Consider the following 27,654-nt stretch of genomic DNA (forward strand, 5'->3'; position numbering starts at 1 on the left):
AAGGCTTACCTGTTTGTTCCCTCCTTTGGGAAAAATAAAATAAAATTCACCATCACATTAATCCTCCCAAGAGGACAGATGGGAGAAAAGAAACAAAGGCCCCAGTTGAAATGTGCCTTCCCATGTGAATCATCCCTTAACTCTGGGCTCTAGCATCAACATCGAACACATGAAGCTTCCCCTACTGCAACTGCAATATTAAATATATAAAATTAAAAGTTTGTAACCCTTTCTTTGTCACTTTAATTCTTTTACTATATATACACCACTTACATTCAAACCCAATTGTTTGGTTTGGGGTTTTTTTAAATGCATCTGGTTTCCATTAAAATGAAACTACAATATGGAGAAGAGATTTCCAGCTGAACCTTTTTCCTCAATCACTGAAAGAAATTGGGATACCATATACAGAAGTGTTGTGTAACTACAATCCAGGCTGTATTATTTCTGTTCAGAGGTAATACCTGGTCTTTACAATGATTTCTAGGAAAGGCATGCTGTACATCACTATCCTAATTGCTGTCAGCCACACTCGTAAGCTCCTTCTGTAAAGGAGCAATTTTGAATCTTGCAGTGTACATTAGTGCATAATGAGTTCCTGGCAGCTGTTTTCCAACTGAAAGCCATCACCTGCTGCTTCTGTTGGGGATGTGGCTGTGAAAAAAGCAGTTCTGCTGACGAGCAGGGGGGAGAGAGGCGTGTACAAATACACAGCATCACATATAATTAACCACAAGCCCTCACACACACCTCCAAGCACAACTGCAGTAACTGCAAGCTCTGCAAGGGCTGTGGTTTCCTTGAGAAACACCTCCTGCACTATTACAAGAGATTAATTAAAAATGAATGCAACAACAAAAGCCTGGCTTGTCTTTCAGGCGGGAGGGGTGTGGGGGAACACAAGGTAAGGAATGGAATATTCACACCTCTCCTCCCTAACTCTGAAGGCAACTGTTACCAAACAAAAGAACTCTCCTTTGCACTTGACCCATTTAACTTGTATTTCACACCAAATAAGAGGCTAACAGCAGATCCAGGGGCTGAGTGGGAGGCTGTGATCTCTAACCAGGGTAGTGACCTTCAGACAAGGCACAGAACCCGTTCCCATCTTTGTCTTCCCTTTGTTTTCACCAGTGATGCAGTTCTGTCTTCAGCCTGGGTAAAGCATTTAAAGCACAAATGGAAATGCCAGCTCATAAAGCGCCTTTCTTCAGCGTTTCAAAGCTAATGAGCATGAATCACAGATTGATTGAAAAATCTGTGCCCATTCCAGAGTTTCTGTTTCTGATATTCACCCCACTCTGCTCTGTCAGAGGTGCACAGCAACAAGAGCCCAGCTCCTCAGCTGATGGAAGCTGGCAGGGCCCCGCTGACTGTACCAAACCCACACTGACATCCAGCACAGACTGGAGCCCGCTGTGCTCCGTTGCCATGCCCCGGAAAAAACACAAACAGGCTGGGACACAGCACCACACCACAGCCCCGAGTGTGCACACACACATACCAGGGCCTCCTGCTCCTGGTGTTTATGGCCATTCATTCACTTTCTGATTAGATCATACCCATGTCCCCACCAGCACAGCCAGACATGGTTTCTAATGGCTCACCCCATGAATAACTGCCACTGTTTCTTGACATTTATACATTGACATCTGTTCCCCGATACTGAAAGCTGCCAGATGTATTAGACATTTAAAATATTTTAAAAAGGACTAGCAGTCTTTTGGTCACAGGAAAGCAGCACAATTTTTAATACAGAAGAAGACAAATAAGGTTTAGAATTCTTATCCCATAGAAGGGTACAAATTGTTTATAATCACCAGTTTCCATTTTCATCTATGTACTTCAAAACTATCACCAATGTTCTTTGCTGCCTCCAGTATACTGACACACACTTCAAACCCTGCCTTATAAAGGAACCCAAGGAGTGGAGCAACTAGCAGATGTAATTGACTGTGAAGCTGTACTACTGCAGGAATCTGTGCATTCCTGGTGCCAATTGAAATCCATACGTTCTGCCTCCTGAGATCCAGTACTACAGTGTAATATAAATGCACAGCAGCCAAGCCTGAACAAAACAAACGAAAGCAACCAATCCCTTCTGAACCACTCAGCTTGTGGCAGAAACCTATATGCTGTTTAACCTAGAAAATCACTTCCAACTGCAATTACTGCCATTTACTCTCTGCTTTCCTTTGGAGCCAATCCTATTCCCCCAAGAGCACTTCATTCATGGGCTAAATCGGGGTGTGGGGGTGTGTGTGCGTGTGAGCTAAACCCAGAGAAAACAGAAGTAGGTTACAAATTGTGTACCTGCTTGTAACCCAAGTGCAGCCAGCTGGAAGGAACCACAGAAGAGGTGAGGTAATGTGGGTTGGTGCATACCTTTGCTCTTCCTAAATTGCTACATGTCCAAGGAACACTTTTATTTCAAGAAGGTTTGGAGAAGGCAAATCAATTCCCAAACTGACTCGCAATGCCCAAGCAAAAGGTTGCCTTTTTGTGTAAAAGGTGAAGATGTAGTTTTCCACCCTCCAAATTCATATTTAAAATAGAGGAAGACAAATTTACAACTGAAAGACAGTTACATGTCCTTTCAATTATGATTTTTTTATCAAAATTGACCTGAAGTAATTCACTGTCTCTTTCATGCCATTTTAGAAGCTGCTCTGAGGCAGCCTTAAACATAGGCCCATTTCCATCTACTTTTTAAATATTTTTCCCTCCTATATTTGCTGCCAAAGAACAATGAAATGAAATGTAAATAAATGAGAAAATGAAAAGCTACTAGGATCCCACTGAATGAATAACGGTGCAAATATCTACTGAAAACAGAAATACTGGATCATTCCTTCATGGTGGAGGCATAGTGACAGGAAGTTCGAACTTTCAGCTCAGCAATTTCTGTTACCAAGACAAAAGGAGCCTACTTAATCAGCTATGAAAGATTTTGAAATAATTAATTCCTGAAAATAAATGAGAGTGGAAAAGCCTCTGGCCATCTTAGTATTTTTTTTGGGCTCCCTCTGTTCCTTGCATTTCAGAGCTTCAGGGCTGCCAGTGTCTAACCTAAATATCTATGTGCTGCATGTGTCAGTCTCAATTTGTAGAGTGAAAAAACGTCCCTAGCCAGAGATGTCATCAAAAGCATCCCCACAGCATGCCCAGTGCAGACAGGGACACAACACCACCAAACCACAGCACTCTGGTAGGGACAGGCAGGTAAGAGAGCTGGATGCCATCAGGGCAGGGAGGCAGAAGGAGCACGTGGCTGCCTCCAGCATGGCCCCAGTGTCCCCAGAGAGGCAGGACAGGCAGCTTTAACCCCACCTCAGCCTCTGTCACTGCAGGAACACGTGACAAGGCTGCAAGATGCACGAGTGTGATACAATATGTGTGATATCTGAGGGCCCCAGGCACCCTGCAGGGAAAAAGGGAAGCTGGCTGGGGAAGAAGGGACTTGGCTTCTCTGACTCAGCTGATGTTTGCCAAACATTGGTGAAAATGAGCAAGAGCTGTGAATGATAAATCGGGAGGCTCAAGCAGCCACGCCATCCCCTGTAACAGTCACCACTGATCCAGATCATTTCCTCCTTGTTATCTTCACAGTATTTAATGCAGCACTGGCACAAATCTGCTAATACACTGAAACAACTCCACCCCTCTGCAGATTCCTATTACTCTCTTACAAAAACAAGAACATTTTAAAAACAGTATTTATTACCTTAACAAATTAAACCTTCCAAGTAGTTGTGTTAGACTCCTTAATTGCATCAATACAATAGAGCAGAGTAATGGCTGAAGTGACCCTGTTACACTGGAACACAGAGACCTAGAAAAGCCCAGCTCAGCCCAGATCATGTGCACTCTCTGTCTTATACATTTTATGATGCTAAAAAAAAAAAAAATCACAAAACCACAAAATGCTCTAGTTCAGACATTCAGCTCTAGCACACATCCTTGTTGCTCTAAGTAAATGGAAATTACTTCTCCAGTGTCACTCACCATGGAGCTGTCATGATGGAAGCACAGAGCATTTGCTGATGCAACCACGGACACTGGGGTGGGACGTTCTATCCCACAGTGGGAGAAATACACATCATTTCTGAATTGCTATCATCACACATAGCAACTAAAGCTAAATACAGCAAAGCACTTCCAGCTACAATGTTAGTTTTACACCTGGCACAGAATGTGCTGGAAAACTCATGATATGAATAAAAGGCAAAGGGAACAAGCAAATCCTGATTTCAATAATGCAAGAATAGCAGTGGAGTTGCATCAGATTAATGATAGCACAAACCATGTTAAAGCATAGGGCAGACATTTAGGAATACAACTGGTTTGACCCTTAGCACTCAAAATAAAACTGTCCATGACATAAAAACAAGTTTATTTTTTCTCTATGTATTCTATTTTTTACAGAGCAAATTCTAGAACCATGTATCTGCTTGTTTACTTTCATGTAAATTGGATTATAGTTCTTCTGAAAGCAAAGCAGTTCCAGTTCTCTCCCACTGGTTCAGCTGAAAGAAGAATAAGACCTTCCAGCCTCATAGCAGCTGTGTTACCAGTAAAATTGGCAATACTGAACACCAGTGAGTTGGGTTAACTTGAAACTACCTCTTTTCCTTTGTGATAAAGCCTTTTCAATATCTACTGCTGAAAGAAAGAAAAGCCTGTGGTTTTTCTCATTAGCTCTTTTCTGCCTGTCCAATTTACTGCTTATTGACTGAAGGACATTTCTTCTAAAGCTAGAGGACGTGATCTCTCTCAGGTGGCACACACTGGTTTCATTCCAGTTGGGTCACCAAACAGCACAGCCAAGAGCAGTAGGGCCACAGTTATTAGTCTGTCACCAGTAATAACAACAGAGTGGGGCAAAGAGCAGCAACTGGAAAAGGCACAGTGGGACTTTGCAAGCATGGAATGAGGAAAATTCAGGGAAACACCACCCAGAGGACTGGAACTGCTGTCCTACCAGTCGCCACACCAATTTCAGGAGAGATGCTCACTGATTCAAATCTTTCTTTTGATGGCATTCAATTTTCCACTAAATTTGGTAGTCGCAAGAGTGAAATAACCAGATAAACATTTTTGAACCAGATAAGAATTTTTAAATACCAAAATAGCCATATTTGCCACAAATTAAAGTGCAATATTATTATGACACATGAGGAAATGACACAGAGGAAAGCACAGAAACATGGCAGCAAGAGGGACCTCCTCGAAGGAGTTGAATCCAGTCCAGTGACACGTTAGAGAAATCATATCTTATACATAATTAAGTTTCTCTTGGCTTTTTATCTGATTAAACCTATTAGAAGGCTGCAGAGGAGCCTCATTTCCTTTTCCCCTCTGGTTGCCTTTGCTTGAGCACACTAAAGCTCCCCTGGTTTCTGTGTAGGACAGGCTCACTCTTCTGGCAATCGCTCTCCACATTTTTCGTGTACATTGGGAATCTTGATCTTGAACATAAGTGACCAATGTGACACTTGTATTCCAAAATGGTTCTCAATTACCTTTTGTATGGAATAAAAAGTCTTAATTAATTAAAATTAATTAAAAGGATTAGCTTGTACACTGTAATGATTCCATTAGCAAGCATACAGCTTTCACTGGAAGTACTTCACATAATACAGGCAATTTTATTTAATATAGGAGATTATGTTTAAGTTAGAAAAGGAAGCCTCATTTCTGTTCCTTTAAATCAACATTTCAACTTCCTCCAAGTCTTTTCCACTATGGATCTGATTCTGATATTTTAATTTTTCTTAAAGAACTAGCAATACAAGTAGCAAGACTGGAATTCTGCAATAAGTCAAAATGGATTATTTCTGCATTGATCCATCAACAGTGTGGTTTATGAAGAACCCCTAAGTTTAGGAAGAATTTGTGCCTCCTGGAAGTCCCTTTCCTAAAAGTGCTTTCAGTACTAGATATAGGAACATGCTTCATTTTCCCCATGATGAGCAACAGTAGCTGGTTTTCATCTGAAACATTCTAGAATGAAAAAAACATCCTTATAAGGAATCCTAGGAATTTAGTGCTCGAGCCCTTTGCAACGGACTTGGCAAAGACAGAAGAAAACACCAATATGTCACAAATTCCAGATCACTCACTGCATTACTCCTTCAACACCAATCTCCATGAAGTTACACCAAAGCAGAATGAGTTCTGTCCATGACTGCATCCTGTGCTCTCAAGGACTAGAACTGAGTGAACATGGACTTTCTTCCCAGGCACACAAATTTGATCATATCCCCGTTGTCACAGGGGCAAAATACCACAGGAAAACTGGACCCAACCCTACCATTGGATTAACAAATCTAGTAAGGCAGCCCACTGACTCACAAGAACTCACAAAATCACAACCATCACCACGAGGATTAAATTTGGCTTTACGTAGGTAGTAATATTCCCCATTCTACAAAATTTCAGGTTCTGCTGAAAATTAGAGAAAGTCCTACTTGGCTTCCTGGCTAGGACACCTTCCCAGAACTCCCAGAATATGGAAGACCCAGCTGAACGCTGTATCCGAGAAGAGGCGCTCTCTGTCTCTCCCAATACATAGATCAAACTCATCTAGCTCAATTAATATTTAATTATCCACACAAAAGGGATCAACTTCCACAGAACAGATAGAGGGCATATTGGCTGGTGCAATGCAGCTTTGTTCAGCAAAAGTAGTTCAGGACCTGAAAACAGGCTACATTACTTGGGATTTTGGAGCTCCTGCACATGGCACTTTTGTCTCTCTTCCCAAAATAAATTGTGCCTACCTCGTCAAAACACAGAGGAATTTAACCTGGAATTCTTGTACTTTTGACTATTTCCAGGGTCTATCTTCCTCATCAAGAAAGTTACCAATTTTGAGTTTTTCAGAAAATAATTTGTAGAATTTTAGAAGAAATCAAAGGCAGAAGCTGTATTTCCTCATGAAGTCACTACAGGTAAAGAGTGGTGAGAGCTTATCTAAAACCAGACCTGAGCCACCAACATCTAGTGCATCCAAACTCAGAGATTAACAATATTTTTGCTTAATATTTGTCAACAGAAAATGCCCCATTAATATTTCCTAGTTGTAAAAGAAGATACTCAAGCATTATGCTTTTGAAAAATGGAAATGAATCAGCTGTTGGAAGACTCTGAATATGGAAACTCAGTATACAAGATGCTTTCCAAGCATTCATTTGGCAGTTGTTGCAACCTTGAAAGGCAATGGGCTACTTTACTTGGAAAACAATGGGAAGAAAAGAAAGCACAAATACAGAGATTAAAAAAGCAGCAATCCAAACACGCACTTTGACTCCTTAGACCTTCAAAACCTCTCTCCTAGCATGGTATTGTTTCCAGATAACCTAAGAGTCCAATTAAAATGTTAGCTATGCACTTAATCTTTTGATTTTTGCTTCCTTATATAGATTTCCATTCCCCCACAAATAAACCTTTCAGAGATGAGACAAAACAAAACAGATATCCTCTTTCCTACTAGATTCTGCTGAAATATAAGGATAAAATGCTATACAAAATCCCCCACTGTGTGGAGATCCAGGCAATATTCCAAGCTCAATGGGGTGGAGTGAGAGTTTTTTCTTCAAATTCTCGTTTAGACTGGATTCTCTCATTCTCTTGTGGTTACAGGTATAGAATCTTCTCTCTGTGATAAAAAAAGGGCCCTAATAGTGTCACCCATTGCAAAAGAGCTTTTCCTCACCAGGTCCAAGCCCATGCAGAAGTCCCTGAATATGTGTCTGCGTGTTATTACCACCTATAAAAATTTGTCTTGCTCGTGTAAAGTGTTGGTTAAAATGCAAATTCTATGCAAAATGAGGGACTGAACATTTCATCAGTGTATGCTGTGTACGGATTAAATAATTCTTCTTCATCCTTTAAGCAGTCCTCCCACATTTCAGTGGGGTAACTCAGGTTATAGCAATTGACATAAAAAAAAAGAGGAGGGGAGAATAAGTGTAAACCCGTTTATGTCATAATCATGCAGCACTACAGACATCTCTCCCCCTAAAGGGGAAAGAAAGCCCAAACAGAAATAAATAGCTGCCTGCAATTAAAGCCATAAAGCCATTAAAAAGCGATTACCTCAAGCAGGGGGTTGAAGTAGTGGGCACAGCAGGCTATACCTTGAAAATCAACCGTTTGTGACAGAGAGACTGGACACGCAGAGAAAGTGCCCTGGGAACTGGGTGTGGCTAGACAAATTCACATTTTTACCCAGTTATTTGTCATTAGCATCACCAAATTACCACAGATAGTTCAAAAGTCAGCAATGGATCTATGACTGCTGATAATATGACCTTAAGAAACACCTCTGGGGGGAAAAAAAAAAAAAAAAAAATGTATAAACCTCCATCTCCCCAGCTTGAAGGAAAAGGGATGTGTGGCAGCACATGAGGCAATACCATCTTCTGTCAAAACAAACCACCCGCTCTCTTAAGGACAGCCGAGGGAAACCTGCGCTGAGCAGCATCCACTACCGAATGACACCAACTTCAACAGAACAAAAAATACAGAAAACCGCCTCGGCTCAGCCACCCTGCTCGGTTTTCGCAACGCTATCGATTTCCGCGTAGAAACAGATGGGGAGAGACCCTCTGCTCAAGGAGGCAGCGCAGGAGCATCCCCCGGGCTCCGCAACCCCCAGCACCGCTCCCCGCCCGCTCCGCTGCTGGTCCCGGTCCCGGTCCCACCTTCTTGGGTCTCTTCCTCCGCTGGCTGCCTCCGTTGCACTTGTCGCCGCCGTCGCTCTTCTGGGCAGCCTCCTCGTTCATCCTAGCGAGCGGCACTGCCGGCAGCGCGCCGTGCCATGCAGGCTCCGCGCCCAGCCCCAGCCGAGGGTGGCACCGCCGGGGCAGGGCCGGGGGCGGGCACAGCGACAGCGGCGGCGTTGCCGTGGTGGCGGCGGGGCGGGGACGGCGCGCCCGGGCAGGGGGTGATGCTCCGCGGGGAGAAACGCTGTGGAAATCACTGGGTGGTTGGGGAAAGCCTTAAACTCATCTCCTAGCTCCGGCCCCCTGCCATAGGCAGGAACACCCTCCAGCAGGTTGCTCCAAGTAACCTGTCCCGTCCAGCCTGGCCTTGGACACTTCCAGGGATGGGGCAGCCCTGTGGCACCAGATGCTGCTCACATCTTCCTTATCCCCAAACCCATTCACGTGAGCGAGGTATTTGGTCACAACTGTAACAACCAAGAGATGATTCACTGTCACTATCAAAGTAGACAATGGCAGCATGATTGGCACAGCACAGGGCTAAGTTTGTACTACTAAAATAAATCACCTCCTCCTTGGGTTGGAAAAACAACACTGCAACATTCACATGTAAATGTCTTCTTCTATTTCTTCTGTCAAACACTCAAAAAAAAAAATCACACTGTTCCACTTCCAACTGAAAAAACCAGCCAAGTAACTTGCCCTCCTTCTCAAACAGCAGCAAAGGCTAGGGAACAAAAGAAAAACTCCCTTTAACTGCTTACTCAGCAAAGGAGAGGCTGAAAAAAGTGGAAAGGACCCAGTGATGCATGAATTCACTCTCGCACAATCGCGCTGTCTGCGAGCACAACGAACATCTGCAGCACAACAACAATGTGAGCTGTGTAACAATCTCAAAATCTTTTTTCTTCCCCTCACTTTAAGGGCGACTTCTTTGTTACTGCAAGCAGTAGTAAATTCTAGACTAAAATGAGAAAACTCATGTAGAAGTAAGGGGAGCTACAGATCTTGAAGAAGGCGGGTGCTATACAACACTGCATCTGTTATGCCATAATTAGAGCTGCAATCACAGTCACAGCAAGGATTTTGGGGAAGACATACAACAGTCATTTGTTATCAGCATCAGACATCCACAGAATTTATTTGGGGAACGTGTGGAGATGCAGCTATTCTTTTCATTTGCAAACAAAGATACTGGTTTTAAAGAACGAGGTCATTTCCTATTTCTTATTTTAGTCAAATTTTGCACAAATTCATCCCCCTGCCCAGCCCTTTCTCATACCAAACTAAGTAATTTACTGTCTTTGTCTGACATTTGCTTATTCCCAATAAGTGCTTCTTGGGTTAAGCACATTATTGAGGTATGTGGTGATTACGTACTGTGTATTCTCTTCTTACAATGTTTCTTGCACTATTAAAAAGATCAGTCACTGATATTTCTGAGTGTAAAGATGAAGTATACTTCAATCACACATTATGGTTTGTGTAAATAACAATCATGCATGATGGTTCTGAAACCCCAGAGTTTGTGTGATATTGCAGTGATGTGAAGGGGATAAATAAACTATTTCACTCTGTCAAATTCATCACTTGTCCCTCTCTCTGTCCCTAGAGATGGGCCTTTTTATCATATTTTTAATTCTATATTTACTTTTAATCTTCAAGCAAAAAAATCAAGGAAGCAGGATTGCCAGAGACTTCCATGATCACCAGGAAATGAGTAGATTTTCCTGAGAGAATTAAATGATGGAAGGCTTGATGCCTGGAGAAAGGCAGAATTCTCTGGGAGTGACTGTGAGTAGCAAAAGGGCAGCACTCTGGGGAGGCAGCCAGTGCTAAGTACAGGCGGGAAGGTGTGAGGGAGGAGTGAGACTGATGCAGTTTGAGGATTTCCAATTTCCATCCACATTTCTCACCTGACCTTTCCTTTTTTGCTATCAGTGCATGCAAGTTGCATTGTCACACAGCTCCCTAGTGAACCAAGGGTACAGTGTGACAGTGCCCACAAACAAAAAACTGGAAAATCCTGCTGTGACAAGAATTCCAGCTACCAAACCACCCCAATTTCACAGGTACAAGTTTGCTGAAGGATGACAACCTCATTAACCTGAACTGCTCTTAGCTCCTCTTCCCAAATCCTGGGCATTTACCTTTGGCAGTGCAGCATTAGGTGTAGTCAAAGAAAACAAATGCTCTTGGCTCAGTAACAACACATCAGTACTCTTCATTTCCCATGATCCCAGAAATCCAGCATGAAACCAGCCTAACCTGACCAGCCAGGGAATCACAGCTGGTGTCAACAGACAACAGGTCTAACAACAGCACAAAATCAGCCCTAAGAAACACACAAGATGCCTCAGAAATGCACAAACAGCCAAGGAATTCCTAAATATTCAGAAATGCTGAAGGTATTCATACCCATTTAAAGCAGTTAGGGAAATAATATTATAGTATGTGTATTTCATTTCCTTCAGAAAATTCATGAGCTAAAAAATAGATGTAGACATGAACTTCCAACCCAAGGAATTCCACAGAAAGCAATTTTTAATCAGCTTGAAACAGGGCTGCAGTCCCATACCTGATCAGCCCTCAGGAGTTTATAAAGGGGATATCAGATCCCAAACCGAATCTGTGAACCCACAGAACCAGGGGCTGTAGCTGGTGTTTCATGATGGGACAGTTCCCATGAATGAAGGTTTAGTTGAACAGGTGTTTTAGTTTGTGGAGATTCCCACACATATATCCCATTGTTGTTTCCAGCTTGTATTCATTACCCCCAAGTCCAGTTGCTTAGCTCACCTTAATCCACCCACATCTGAACCCCAGCCTCATGTAACAGCCTGTCAGGTTTACACACAATTACCTCCCTTCAGACAGCTTCCATCAAGATTTCACCCCAGCTTAAATTTACTTTAGGAAGCTGAAAAGAAATGATGCACAAGTGTGAAGCAGCTCCCTAAAGTCCTTCAGCAGTGTGCTGGTCATTGCCTCTGAGTCACTGCCAGAAGTTTTCTGCAGTGTTCAGCACTCAGGGCAGCACTACAGGAATCCATTTATTTGGCTACATGCCGTCAGTCAGAGGAGCCTTCCTTGCTGAGTTTTGCTTGGGAGTTTTCCAGACCCAGGACCCTCTCTCCCAAATTCACTCCTATTGCCATGTAAATGCAAGGCAAAGGAGCATGTCCTGTCACAGCTGCTGGCAGATGGCTCCAGCCTGCACCAAGCAATGTGATGGTGCAGCTGGGCCACTGCTGCTGTGCAAGATAGCTGGCTTATCACTACCTCAGGCATGTCTACATTGTCAGCCTGACACAGGATTCCCCAGAGTTATTCCTCACATCAGCATTCTAGGTGGATTCTGCAATTTAAAACTTAACCCTAGAAGACCAGCTCCATTGCCACTGAATTTAATAGCAGCAGGCCCATTAAGATGTTTGTTGTAACAGCCACAATTTACACTATGAAAATTAGAACTTTATATTCTAGTTGAACCACACCTTATTTTTACATCCTGATCTTACTTCATATTCTGCACCTGTACTACCAATATACAAGAAAAATTGAAATGTTGTCAGCAACCCAAAGCACTCCCACGTTCACATTTTGGAAACTAAAGACCAGGATTATTTTATCAGTGCATCAAATACAAATGAGAGAGAGTAAAGACCAAGACAAGCTCTTCTCAGTGGTACCCACCAACATGCAGAAAGAGAAATGCAAGCAAAGAAACATATTATCTAAGTTAGACTACAAATTCTTAATCCTTAGAGATACTCAATACTTTGCACTCCTGAGCAACATGCCCTGGCTGACCCTGAACCAAGACAAGGATAGGACTATGATCACCAGAGACCCATCTCCATTTGGCCTGTCCTAAAAGCAAACCCTCTGCATTTATCACCCAATAGCAGTTGTTAAAATCATTAAAATACTCAGCTATTCCAGCTGAGTAATTTCAAATACTGTCATTGCTGAACTGGTGACACCTATACTGTCGCAGTCTCTTCAATGCTTATAATAAAGCCCCCTCTAAATACTATGTGTGCTAAGTGCTCTGTGTCTACTCAGCAGTGCCCCACAGATCACCATGTGGGATTTTATCGACCCACCACTACAGGAGTTTCTGCTGGTTACCTTGAGCTGAACCTCAGCTTCCATCTGGCCCACCCTGATAAGAGGGCAGCAACAGAGCAAAGCACAGGAGGGTGAAAAAGCTGCCTATGGTTTACCACTGAGCCATTAATTGAGCTGTAACAGCTAAGAGATAAACTATGCATCTAATTATCTTTAAAAATCTGAACAATTATTTTTCTGATGATGAAGTAAAATAACACTTATCACCTGAATAAGCAACCTGACACACTGTTATGTAAGTGCTCCCTATTTATTTCCTCCTCAATATATAAAGGACAAACAAAATTACTAATAAGCAGATCCCTCCAATCACATCCTTTCCATTAAAAATCACAGCATTCTTACCATACTGTTCCAACCCCCCCCTGTCTTGGGCAAAGACACCTTCCACTAGATCAGGTTGCTCCAAGCTCTATCAAAGCTAGCCTTGGACATTTCAAGGGATGGGGCAACAACAGCTTCCCTGGGCAACCTCCTGAGCCAGAGCCTCACCTTCCTCAGAGGGAATAATTTCTTACTAATACCCAATCTAACCCTGCATTCTGTCATGCTGAAGCTACTTCCCCATATCCCTGTAAAAAAGTATTTAAGAAGTACCGGAATGCTACAGTGTTCAAATCTAAAACACAAACAAAGTGATCTTTCCTTAATCTGGATTTCTGTTAGACAGACATGATGGACTTGGTTAATCATCTCAGGACAGCAGGATAGCCAAAAAATAGGCAGCCAGCTTCCAGGCAATACATCTGATATGTCCTTCCATTGTTTTAACCAATCGTGTTTGAAAAGGAAAACCAGTAAGAGCACAACAAATGAGGAATCCCAGCTTCACTTTACTCCTTATTTCTGAGAAAAACAGTTCCTCAGAACTCTTTAGTTCAGCACCTGTGCCTTGGACAGCGGGAGGAGATGGGTCCCTCTTCCTGTGCCAGGCTGGAGAGCAGCTCTGGGATGGACCCCCAACTCCTGCACAGCACAAACACCTCACTTCACTGGATTCCACACAGCACAAAGAGAGAAAATATTTCTACGGTAAATGCACTTGGTGACTCATTTCCTTGGAGGAGTATCTGTTGCTGGTAGCAACCTCAAAACAAAGAGGATGTCTCTGCATCCTTGTGTAAAGAACAATAGGTAGTAGTACCCTATCATCATCAGTCACATATGACACAGTTGGCAATGTACAGTCATCCTGAAAGTGTGGATTACAGAAAAGGTTCTTCTTTCAAAGGTAAATGTTTCCAAATAATGAAAATTTAACATCTGAGTTTGATACTGTAAAAAACTTGTATATGTGTTTAAAATATACATATATTTAATCACTTGGGTCTATTCCTTGTTGCTTCTGTCCTCTAGAAAAGATGCATTCCATTAAAGTGGCAAGGAAATATCAATATTTGACATCCTTTTCTTTCTAGAAAGAATGTCCTCTATTTTTTTTTCATTACTGAAGCCAAGGTACTAGACTGGCTAGATACAGTGAGTAAATGCGAAAAGAAAAAAATTAACTTTAAAACAATGGGTTATTTTAATGAAACACTAAGTTACTTTGTCCCTCAATATTAATGCCTCTGAGCTGCTGGGATTCTACTGTATTTCTGCATTAAAATTATCAGCCAAGTTCTGCGGAGATAGGGTTGCCTGCCTGGCTCAAAGTGCTCCCCAAAACACATACACAGCAATCAGTGCTGCACAAACCAATAGTCAAAATGTAAATTTAAAACATGCTGGACTAGGGAGAAAAAATTCCTGCCCTGAGTTGTGGCGTGCAGTAGATCAAACAAATTAAAATCCATGAACTGAAGGCACCATTTTCTGCCCAGTGGGAGCTGCAAATTGATCGTTTGCATTATCCATCCATCTGGGAGTCAGGATTGTGGGGATGTGACCTCACGTAACACCTCTGTTGAGAAGACATCAAACTTGGGCAAGAGAAAAGGCTCTTGAGTCCCCTGCAATTATCATGCTGGTCACATGCTCCATGGCGATTGCTATAGTAACCAGACACTTGCCATGGAGACTTTCTAGCTCAAAGCATTCTTCTCTTATGCCTTCAATTATTTTTCTTCTGATAACTGCTAATTTACGTTTTATTTTGGAGTAAAGGAATTGACATTTTTTCTTGTGTTCATCTGGCAAAGAAAAGACTACTAGAAAAAAAATATGAAATCAGTTATAATAGAAAGAAAAAATAGAATAGAGCTTTGTGTCATGGCTTGATAAAACACAGTATTTGTAGTATTTAGCATACACAAACTATAAGAGAAATGTGTCACATTCTCAGCAGAATGTAAAAAATTAAGAATTTTTTTTTTTTTGCCAAATACTCAAATGAGCCTTTAAGGTTGCCATTACTGTAGGTGTGGCTGTTAGTCATGACTGCTAGATAGAACCTTCTCTTGCTAGGTATCATTTTCCTTTTCCTGTAAAATATTCTGATCTTATCTCCATCTCTCAAATTTAAGGTTTTTGATTCTGTCTCAAGATGAATTTGAAATGCTCATCTGAAAGAGACTGGCTATTGTCTTCACAGCCAGAGCAGCCATCAGCACAGCAGATAACAGCACCCATGCTGTTCCATCTGTCCCTTCCTCATGCTTCATACAAGACAGGTACTTAAAAACAAGCTGTTCACAGAAAGTTTCTCATTTTGTGGATGCTCCTCATCCACTTGTGATCTTTTCCTCCAAGGGTTAAAAAGTTCTCAGTCATAATCATAGTCAAAAGGAGAGTTTCAACCTGGGATGAATGAGATGAAATACACTAACTTAAAAATAAAAGGTCTCTGTTTTCTTCAGCTAAGAGTCCAAACATTCAAAACTCTTCACTATAACTTATCTCCCAATGCATTCCATCCACTGAACAGGAATAACAGTGTCTCTTCACTTAATAGAAGCATAATGAAAATGAATTAATTATTTTCCACACACCGGATAGGACTTTGATGAGTACAATAGATGAGCCCCAAGGGATTAATAATTCTGTCTTCAAAGAGCTGTTTAAACAACATGTTCTAAATAAGGCCTGGGGCAAACCAATCGAGCAATGAGTGGGAAACAAGCTGTAGAATAGTTGTTCATTAAATGTGTATCATTAGTTTGTTCATTGAATGCTGCAGGAGCTGGTGGAAAAAGTATTAGGGGCATGTGTAACTGAAGGCTGTACGGTGATGCTGGGACCTGACTGGGTCAAACAGAGACTGCAAAAGCCTCTCCTAACTCTGCACTCTCCATCAACTCCTTCCAGTGTAGTTTTGAAGTGTGTGTGTGTGTGTGTATATATATATACACACACTGAGTATGGACTCAAATATTATATGGGATCAGACATTTCCTGATTTGACAGCCCCTGCCATTTCGAGTGATCTCATCTCTTAGGTATCAAATGTCAAATCCATCATTAGAAGCTGTTCAAAATAGGAAAGGGCTTGCAAGAATTACTTCAGAAGCAAAAGAAAAGGTTAATTAACTGAAAATACATATTCCAGTGGCAAGACAAATCACAAGCTCTTCTGACTTAATCCACCACTGACACCAGCTCCTTTGGCTGACACTCCAAGAGTGGCTCTGAAGCTGTTGTGTCCAGCTGCTCCACACACCAACCACATCAGGGACATAACCAAATGCATCACACTACAAACTGATTTTGTGAAAGCCAGAGAGGAGGATGAGCACAGGACACAACAGCAGTTTGAGTCCACCCACAAGCCAAGGAAATGATTCATGCAGTGGCCACTTAGAGCACAGAACTCTGAGCAGCAGTGTGGACCTTCTGCTAAGTCACAGTCTCTTACAAGATCTAACTGCTCTCTTCACAAGGCTTTATTTTCTATTATTATTATTATTACTGTTACATGACAGATTCTTCCAAGTTGTTGCAGAGTCCTGTTTCTTCAGGCCCCAGGAGGAATCACAAAGTACTGCAGCTTTGAATGATACCTGTACCCTAAAAAACTTCAAATTCTATGCCTCACTATACTGGCATCTCCCTGCACCCCATTTCTTCCTGCCACAATGCTCCATTTTGAAGTGACACACTCAAATATCTGGGACAGTTTCTTGCCTTGAGTGAAAAAACACTTCCTCCAACTTCCAGAGAAAAACTGCATGTCTATATATTTAGTAACAAAAACTGGAGTAACATTTAACAAAGAATTTGTTCTTCCCTTACTGTAAAAGAACACTTTGGCTTGTCAAGCTGACATTCTTCAACTGAAAACCCATCCTGTTAGAAAATATTCTCTTTGGAACTGTACCAATATGTACTTAATGAAATACACATTTAAAAAATAGGAAACACTTCCTTTTTATTTGCACCCACAGGTATTATAGTGTGTAAAAATATTTTAAAATAATAATTTTCACACTATTAGAAAAAAAAATAGGAATTATAAGATGTTCTCTTTGTGTTCAGATAAGACACTGCACAGAGCTGTTTAGGTCCTCAGTGTCGGATTGAAGACAAGCTCAGGTCCAGGCTGTGCTGAGATTTTCTGTGGATGTGCCTTGGTCATCCAAGGTCAACAGTAGATCCCTCCCAGTCCTGAGGCTGCTCTGAGCTACTGTGGCAAACGACACAAGAGAAATTGAGTTTCAGATGACCCTTTTGCTCTGTCCTCAGCCAAGTACTGCATTCGGTGATCTTTTAATTCAGTGAAGCATTTAATCACATTTAAATGCTTTTCTGTATCATGATGCTCTTAAATTGCATGCTGGAGGAGGTAATTATAAAATAACCTCCCACAGCAGCCTGTAAGTTTATCTGTCCTGCAAATTACAGTCTAAAACAATGGCACATCATTTCTCTGTAGTTTTTTACCTAGATTGAATAATCTTTAAACCATAGTTTTTAGACCAGAATTGTTAAACAGCATTAAACAAATGCTGTTCCCACTTTCCAAGCTGCACTGGACAGGAAGAACTTACTCAAGATATTTGGAAATTTACAAGTAAATTATATTTCATAATCACACAAATGAGGAGTCCTAAACAAAAACACATTAGCTTAATATCAGAACACGCTGCTCAATAGTGAGCTCCATTTTGGAAACACACTTGAAGAGACCATCTTTTATAGCTGACACATCCTCCAACAAAAATTACTGCAAGTACCAGCCTGATTCTCTCAGACTGACCTTAAGAAGGTGACACTGCTCTTACCATGTGGCAATTAACACTCCCACGGTGAGTAACAGGATGAATCATTCTAACAAAAGCAAAAACCCCTTAATTTGTCATGGGAAATGGCTATGCTGTCTATTCTCCTCCTTTCAAACAGGTTGTTCCTTCACACGCCGATCTTAGACTCACTTTGCTGCTTATATTATCCTAAGCCAAAGCATATAAAGCAATGAATGCCTTTAGTTTTAACTCCCTACCTCAATAGCAAAGTCTGACAGTGAAGAGTAAGGACAGCCTCTGGACCAGTGTTTACTCCAGAGCCAAGTCTGGGTGGTGTGGGACCCCTGGCTTTGGGAGACAATGGTGTCTGGAGCCACCACCCACAGCAACCAGGAAGGGGCATCAGAGGGAAGGGAGACACCTTTGCTGCACTCCAGGAGTTAACTCCAGTTTAGAAAATAATAATTTAAAGAATAATACAAATGCAGTGCTGGAGAAATGTTCACCTGCAAAGCTCTGGAAGATGAAGGCCATCTGTGTGTACCTGATGTAGAATAAATAAATAAGGTCCAACTTGGAGAGTCACTAGAGATAAAATCTGGGAAGGAACAAGGCCACCTGAAGAGCCTCATGGCACAGGGACAGTTCTGCTGCAGCCACAAGAACCTCTGCTACACTTAACCTTGAGACACAAGAGTGGAAGATTCTGGGGTCAGTCCAAGCACAACAGGAATTTTTCTACTGGTGCAAAGAAACAAAGTAGGGAGGAAAGCAAGTAAACCCAAAGACAGTTTTACCCTCATCCATAATTGATAAGTCACCATGAAATCTGTGAAACAACTTCAGAGTGAATCCAGAAAATTCTGAAGAAAGATCTTTCATCTATAAATTGTGTGTTACGAATAGTTTTCAGATCAGCCATTAATATATGCAATTATCTAGAAAAAAGCCTGAAATGTTTGAGTCCAACAAAAGGAGGACAAAACAAATAGTAAATAAATTTGGACTATACTATTTCAGAGTTGGTTTTTTCCTCACTGAAATAGGCAATATAAACTTAGTATATGCTTTACTGCATTTTTACAACAGAGATATATTAATAATGGTTTATTTCCTTTTTACACTCAGGTCAGGATTCTTAATGAGCACAGACAGAATAGAGAGTGGCTTTAGGATTTCTCTCCCAGAAAACCAGCTACAATAGCACAGACAATTTTGAAACCCAATCTGATTTAAAACATCAGAGCTAATAAAACAATCAGGAAACTGGTTATTTTTAACTCTCTGTAACTGCAATCATGAATTTTCATTCTGGAAACACAGACAAGATTTCCACATGCAGAATAAACAGAAAATATGAAGAAAACATTTTATGTAAAATAAATGGATGCTTTATCCTGCAAAGACTTGAAAATATTTCCTGTTGCCAGCAAAAATACTCATAAAATTTGGAATGTGATACAACAGCTGGGAACAGTTAGCTACAGGAGAACCAGTCTGGTTTGCAGTCATTTCAGAAATCAACGCACAGAGTGGCAACCATAGGTTTTCATTTCCTTTGTGATAAGCCCTTCACAGAGAGGAAAATCAGCAGTATTTTTCCCTGCCATACTTTGAAACCTACTATGAATTTCATAAGTTCATATTTGAAGGGTCTAAAGCAGACTTGAAAGCACAATAGTCAAAACAACCTGGAGACTACCCTGCAAGGGATAAAAAGGATCCCTAGTCATGTGGGAGCATAAAAACCACCAGGGAGCACCAGACTTGGCCTCCAGTCACAGAACTCACTCCAGGCATCTTTTTACTGACTGCTTCCTTGATTCTAGCACAGAGTCAGAACCAGTTTATTCATCTGCTGGAAGAATTTCTTCCTGCTGCAGGTGTGCATCTTATCTCACACAGTTTTTTCACTCTTTGTTTCCATAAACACAACCTTGATTTTTCACTGCACAGGATGAGAACCTGGTATAAGAAAAGGACTTTCAATTCCACAAAAACGAGTGCACAGCAAATAAACCTCATTGGCTGTCAAAAGAGAGATTTGCTTCCTACCAGACAAGACAAACATTATTCAGATGTGTATGCCTACAACTCTTTTCAGATTCTAAATACAGAGGTAGAGAATTGTATCTGAAACATGAAGAAACTAAAAAGGGTAACGCAAAAATATGCAGACTTTGTTCCAGCAGAAAAGCTTTTAATAATTTCTCACTTGATAATGAGTTTTTGTTCCTTCCCTGCAGTATTTGTAATGTTAGAAAAACACTCTATGTTGTGATAACATTTGAGAAACACAAAAAGTTAATTTTGTAACTCTTTCTAGTTTTCAGTTTGAATAGAAATATCTGCACTGCTGACATTGGCTTGAAACCTAGGGAACATCTCTGAATGAAATAAAGGCTATGGTGAAAAATGGTGAAAAGCCACTGGTAAACACCATTTTTCAGTAGAGCATTTGGCTTACTTTTAAACATAAAACCAGCTTGGGTTTTAATATGTATGGCTGTATTACTCCAGCTGCACATTACCATCAACAAGCAAAACCCAATAATCTCACATAGAGCTTCTAAAACAGAAGTAAAAGTTGTCACTTGACAAAATGTATAAAGTTCAACAAAACTAAATAATGCCTTGGTGAAGGCTTTCATTTCCTCCTTTTCAGCAACCCCTACAGCTTAGTGTAGTCCATTGAATCAATCACAGATGAAGGCAAACTCCATATTTTTATACAGTTGTCTATGATTTCGTAAGTTATATGACTTATTTAAAGTGAAATCAAGGACTAGGATTCAACACAAGAGGAGAAATAAACTTCAAGTCCTTTCATTAAGGAGAAGAACCCTAAATACAGATAAAAGTATTACCATTACATATTTTAATCTCATGTTGGTTGAACACATAGTTCAACCACATCAAAGACTGAGATATAACTGCTATTATTAATGGCCTGGAATGAATTCACACAGAAAACACTGTCAGGTCAGTTTTCCCACATCCAGCTCTACATTCTAACAGGATCTCTTCCCTCCAGAGCTGCTTTCTGTTGTTGCTGTCCAATCAATATTGCCTCAGAACATAAACCAGATCTATCTCCCTGCCCACAGCTGCAAAGGTCAAGCTGAATGCAAGATCAGTGTTTTAAGGAAGAAAGGATCCAGGGATTTTGACATTCAGGAAAAGGAGGAACTCCTGAAAGAAAATCCACTTGCAACAGGCCCCACTCCACTGAAGGCAGAGGAAAGCCCAAGGTCTGCTGAGGCTCCAGACAGCCATGATTCACACTGACATGCAGAGACTAAGGGCCAGTCTAGAACTGGGGGTGTTCCCCAGCACATTTCCATGAGTACCAGACATCTTGAAAACTCCAGAAAAGTGTGGGAAGCTCAAGCCAAATAAATTCTTTCAGAGAAAGAGCCATAGAGGCAGGTCTAGAAGCTTCTGCAGGGACACAGGAGAAAGTTTAATTCTCTCAAGAAGATGGAAATCTGCCTTGATATTTCCTTCCCACAATATTGAATTCTGTTTCTATACAGTAGTATAGGTGCAATTCCTCCCTTGGTGTGTAATTTCAAGTGTTTTGACTTTTATCTAGCTCCTCCTGTCCTACATATAATTTTTTCTGTCCTATTCTTTCCCCTACAATTTTTTCCCTTCTTTCCCTCATTCCATTCTCTTGTGTTTTCCATTCACAATTCCCCTTTTAGCTAAACTGCACCCAAAAATACCTATGTATATATGTGTGTGGATATATATATGTGCGTGTGTGTATGTTTACTAACAATAACACACTATGAGTGTTTACCAACCCTCCTGCAATTTGTTTGTTCTAGGCCTTCTGTTGCCTTGTGTATGAATCATCCATTTAGGCAGCAAATTCTTCAGGAAAAGGACTGCTTGTTGTTCTAAATCCATAGAGTGCTTGGTACATAGAGTCCCATTCTTAATTATTATAATAACTGCACCAGTGCTTTTGGTTTCCTCCCTTCTAGAATGCTGGATGCTTGCTCTGTGTGCCTTCATTTCTTTAACAAACCCCTAACACAAACAGCACGTGTGACATTGCAAGGCTTTGTGTTTGACATGGAAATTCAGAGAGAAGCACGGCAGTGGCCAGACAGGTCCTGTCCTCTCTCTGTACAGAGCATCATCCACAGCTCCCAGCAGAGCCCTTGATGTACCCACTCTTCCCAGAGGAAATGCACAATTCCTGGTAACATCCACACCAATTTCACATGCACTTTGGGAGGAAAACTGAGCCCTTTCCACACGAGCATGACCTCCTGAAATCCAGCCCTGGCGGAGGGGCAGGGGTAAGAGGAAGGAATGGCATGTTCCTGCTCCCAGACACTGCAGGACACTCTGAGCTCTGCCTTCCCCAACAAAAGCTTCTTTTCATAAAAGGGTGGAAAAAATCCCCTTTTATTCTCTAGCCTTTGAAGGGCTTACATCATCGCTTCTTCAATTTAAGGATTTCAGTGAAAACAAGCTTTCTGCAGGGCTGGCCAAATGACTGTTAACTAAGAATTCCTGAGAGTGTTTAATCTACACTCTCTATTAATTTATCATTAGGGCACCGTCTAATAATGACTCATCTAATGAAGAAACAAAATCACAGCAGAAACCCTCCCTGCTCCTACAGTATTAGTTACAATGAACCTGGGCATCTCTCCACCAAAGCAGTCACCAGACCTCTTTTTCCACCCCCCAATTAGCCCCAAGCCTTCCAAAGGAAAAATGCCACAAGCTTTATATATATTGCAAAGAAAAATTTTTAACACTGGCCTTTCATCACACACAAAAAGAAAATTTCATCATCAAGGTTGTGTCCAACAGCTGCCTTGAATGTGACAACAGGAATTATTTGTGAATAGGAATAAAATTAATAAGGGAAAAGGCAGTTGCACCAGCCTTCCATGGTTTTTCCCCTCTCCTTTAAATTAAAAACAAAAAAAGCAAACCACTTTTTTCTCCCCCCAAGATGTTTCCATTCATGGGCCTGTGATTCATTCCTTTTTGAGAAACCCATGTAACCCAAAGTAATACAGCTTTGAGAATGTGAGCACACATTTAACTTTCAGCAGGGAAATCCTGTACTGAAGATTGAGGGAAGCTCCAAATTAAGGAAAATTTGTGTTTTATTAGGAACAAATAAGTTGTGCTAGTGATTTTCAACAGAAGGCTCTAAATGTGATTCTTCCCACAAGTCTTTCCACCTCTGTTTTACTATTTCTACAGCACAGGCTACTTGAAAGAGCTAAGTGTACCCAACAGCACCAAGTCAAGGCAAAGTCATTACTTCACCTACTTTCCCTGTTGTCAGGTGAAGAAAATCTGCTTGGCCTAAAAGCTATTTTTTATAGGACCTTTAGAGAACTAATAGCAGTAGTTTTAAATTTCAGGCTAGATGCTGTGCTTTTAGTTATGGTTATCCTGAAACCCAAGAGGGAATTACACCAACTTCTCCCCAAGCCCGGGCAGCAGTTTCTATATGTCTCCTGAAAATAAGCAAACTTCATGAAAGGCTCTGCTTCCATGAGCTGTTTGCCTACAGTCAGTCTTTGTCTTGACCTGTGCATTCATCAAAACTGCCTGCAAGCCATTCCTGACCACAGGTTGAAACGCACTCAACTGTAATTTACTACAGAGCTTTCAATAGTACCCACCATAAATCCTGGGCCACTTCTTTATACTAAACAAGTGTCATTTCTTTTGGGTGACACAACAGCCTGGCTCAGAGCAAAGCCAGAGCTGGCACTGGAAGAGCCCACCACAGGGACAGCACCACAAGGCACAACAAGGATTGTTCACAGGTCTCTGCTGTTCAGCTTAGGACTCCAGCTCCACACAGACTTGACCAGTCAGACCTTGACAGATCAGACAGATATGTCTTGAAAAGATAATATTTTAAAAAAAGTAAGACAACTTTCAAAGACACAGATTCAGACATTCTTCATGTACCTCATCTGCAAAACTAAACTGCAGTGAGAATAGTTACCTGAGGTGAACAGTAAAGCAACAGGATTTCTTACAGTTTGTGTGCCTATTGTCACACCCCACCAGTGCTCACAATCCAAATCTCTCAATGTTAAACTAGTAAAACATAAAACAGACCTGTAAGAATTTGCAGCTGGAAACAAGCCTGGGCCCAAAATCAAGAGGGACTTACTTCATCTTATCACCTGGAATTAAAAACTTAAGCATCCAGCCAAGGAGTAACACAAATGCAACCTGATTATTCATATGCTTGTCTCCACAAACGTGTCTGACCCGGCCCCTCAAGCCCTCCCTGACTTCACAGTGATGCTTTCTTTCCCCCTCTACAGACTACTTAGCACATAGAGAATATGAATCCTTAAGGATTTAATAAAAGATAGTCTTTGGATCAGAAAATTGAGGTTGACTTCCCAATGCGTCACAGGTAGACACTGGTACTTATGAATTCAGATTGATTGCAGGGAAAGTTTTTCATCCTGGCAACAGTGTTGCCATAGCGATCCAGGCTGATCCGATATTCTTAGCAACCGCTCCTAACTCTCCATCCCCGGCACTCCCTGCTTTCCTCCAAGGCTGAGCTGCGTAACCTCATTTCCAAAACCCCACTGACCACCAGCAGAACCACTAGAGCAGCACAAGGTCACAAACTGGAGTGCCTTCTCACAGGCACACCTGATGTGTACCTGATACAGCAGCACAATATGCTGTGCAAATGAGAGGAGTGGAAAGCACACTTGGCCTTGGGACACTGAGCGGGGCAGAGAGTTATGCTGAACCTATTCTGCTAACACTTTCAGATCCTGGGGACACAAACAGGAGAGCAGTGAGGGTCTGTGATGTTCCAAGACCACAAAAATCCACCTATTTCACACATATACCTAGTTCACCATCATTCCTCTGGGTTAAAATAGTATTTGATAAAGTCAGTCTGAAGTTGTGTCACTGAAACCACAAGAAGATGCATATAAGACATCACCTGAGGTTTTACACCACACAGCAATGGAGCAGTTAATTATTACACTATTAACAACTGCCTCTCCTAAACAAAACTAGGCACACTGTACTCCAAGAGGCTTCTGAGGCAGCTGAAGATAAATCAGGAACTGGCAAACCACAACACCTGTGTTACTCCAACTATACACAGTGTGTTTGGCAACTGCCCTCGCTGTTGGAGGCTGTGCACTGCCTTTGCTGCCTGCAGCTGGGCTTCCCTCCACTACACCCAGAATAAAGCCTGAGTCCTCACACTGATTCCATGTAGGACTGAGAGATTTACAGCTCCTCATGCAGGTAAAGCTTTATGGACTTCATCTGGGAATGCAAAAAGGAATAGTAGAAATTATTACTCTAGTGGAGGTGGAGGGCAAAGTGGAATGGATAGAGCAGCTGCTAATTAAACATAGGACCTGCTAGCCAGTACCAAGCCTGTGCTACCACTAGAAGCACTCAATAGTGCCAAGGGCAATGAATTTGACAGGACTGGCAGCTGCACCACAAAGCCTGATGACCCAAATGCTCTGTTCTGGACTGCTACTCACTAAGCATATCACTTGTAAGACTGGTAACAAAAAATACAAAACCTGCTCAAAACAAATAACTCATTACAAAACATTAACCATGCGCCCAAGAAACAAGAGAAAATATTTTGCAAGTTTTAATACACGTGTTAATGTTTGGGCTCTGATCTTCAAGGTCTTTTCCAACATAAGTGATTCTCTGGAAGTAGACCTTCTGGACGGTCTCTCCAAAGGGAAGGTTTAAAAGCAGCAGGCAAGCAAACAGAAAATACTATACTAAATCTATACTGAACTAGGAGCATCAAACTACACAGAAACATCATTTAGAAAGTCTTTTTCAACTGTATTTCCAAAAGCCAAAGAATGGAAATTTTCAGATATATTCTCAGTGTCGGATTACATTTTTTCTATTGCTATGGTAAATTACAAGCTTCAACTAAGATTAAGCACTCAAACACATTCACATCACCAATGTGGAACAGAAAACTGTCACTAAATGAGGTTATTCAGCATTCCTAGACTAGAAAGCTCCTCATAAATTTTTAGCTGCCTTCCTGAACAGTATCCTCTGAGTGTTCCCTGCTGTAAAAATGAAGCAACCCTAGTTTGAAATCTACAATTTAGGAGAAATATTGCAGGAGAACAACAGCTGCTTGGCAAACATCATGATCTTGACCCCATACCAACGTGTACCAAGGACAATTTTCCTGAACCACACTGGCTTGCCCTCAATATACCCAAACAAAATGGAGATCAGCCTGATTTGGTACTTTTTATCAAGTGCAAGCCACATGCTTAGCTAACACACAGACAATTTGATAAATATCAGTTAATGCTTTACTTCTCCATTTCCTCAGTATTTCTCCTCAGAGGGATGCTGGGAAGATGCAAGCCATGGCATTGCAAAGCTCCCAACAACGTTATATTTACTTGGACAGATTTTGCGGTCTCTTTCAAGTGTGCTATATATAGCTGATTATTTTGCTTTCTAGTCTAGAAAAGGAAAATCACAGCTGACACAGATTTCTTCTCAGCAGTCGCCTGCAAGCCCTGGCTGCAGATCTCCACCCACAGCACAGAACAAACAGCAGAGTCCTGCTGTTGTAGGTGCTCTAAGTGCACACTGGACACCTACTTGTGTTGTTTTCTGTCTCAGAATTAAGCACAGATAACAAAAGGGAAATGTTAGAAACATCAATGCTTCAGGTCAGTTACATATTTATTGTATTTGCTATTTAATCCAGCCATCAAACAGATTCCATAGAGCATATCATATTAGCCACTGGGCTTAATGTATTCTGGAATCAAAGCTAAGGCTGCATATATTGCAGTATCCAATTTACACACACAAGCTCTTTTTTCCTTTTTTTTTTTTTTTCCCTAAAACCAAAGAAATGCCAATTGACAGCCTTTCACAATTATGTCACTTTGATGGTGCTGAGCCAGAACCCCCATGTGAGGAACCCTTACATAATTTATTCCGGTCATTTTCATTTTGAATAGGTGAAAAGAAATATTTTAAAGATTCCACCTTGAAGACAACAAATTTCCCTTTTTCAATCTTTTTTAAGGGCTTTTAATTAATAAAAAGAAGGCTGATGATACCACAATCTACCCAATACAATTTATCCTCTTAACTTTCAATAATCTCCTTATAAAGATCTGTTTTTCAAGGTGAGAAAATGTTAGGAGCTCTCCATCGGCAGCATATGGCGCATTAAACAAATTTGCTCATGTCACACTGAAAGAAACGGTGTTAAAAGAACATCATGACTGCAATTCCATAAACTAATGCAGTAGGAAAGTCAGAATTACACAGTTTAAATCTGCCCTTTTGTATATCAATGTTGTTTATTACAATATTATAGAACAGAGTCTTTTTTCCATGAGATCCAGTAGTAATTAGGGGATGCCTCATCCAACCACCATTCCTACGCTCTATTTTTGGCCCTGTTCTTTCTTTTTATCTGTTGTTTTCTGTTGGGTTTTTTTCTAACAAAGGGCCTTTGTCCAGTGGCAGAGCTGTTATTGCTCCTCACCCAGTCCACGTGTGCCTGCTCCATCCTTACTCACTGCTGGTCCACAATGCCCAGGCCACTGTCCCTCCCCCAGCTCCACCCATCAAAGGATGGCAAAATCAGGCCCATCACTGTAAGG

At 41.3% G+C, this 27,654-nt stretch overlaps 1 protein-coding gene across 2 annotated transcripts in view; it reads right to left on the reverse strand.

The window, feature by feature from the left end:
- ANK2 (ankyrin 2) overlaps nt 1-8,836 on the reverse strand; it is a 187,533-nt gene extending 178,697 nt beyond the window's left edge. For both annotated transcript variants that reach the window (XM_079306251.1, XM_079306246.1), the window contains exon 1: nt 8,709-8,836. In XM_079306251.1, the coding sequence (XP_079162377.1) occupies nt 8,709-8,789 (81 nt within the window). In that variant the 5' untranslated portion in view covers nt 8,790-8,836. The remainder of the gene's footprint in view (nt 1-8,708) is intronic.
- Nucleotides 8,837-27,654: the final 18,818 nt, after the last annotated feature.

Source organism: Erithacus rubecula, assembly GCF_903797595.1.
Source record: "Erithacus rubecula genome assembly, chromosome: 5".
Classification (NCBI taxonomy): Eukaryota; Metazoa; Chordata; class Aves; order Passeriformes; family Muscicapidae; genus Erithacus; species Erithacus rubecula.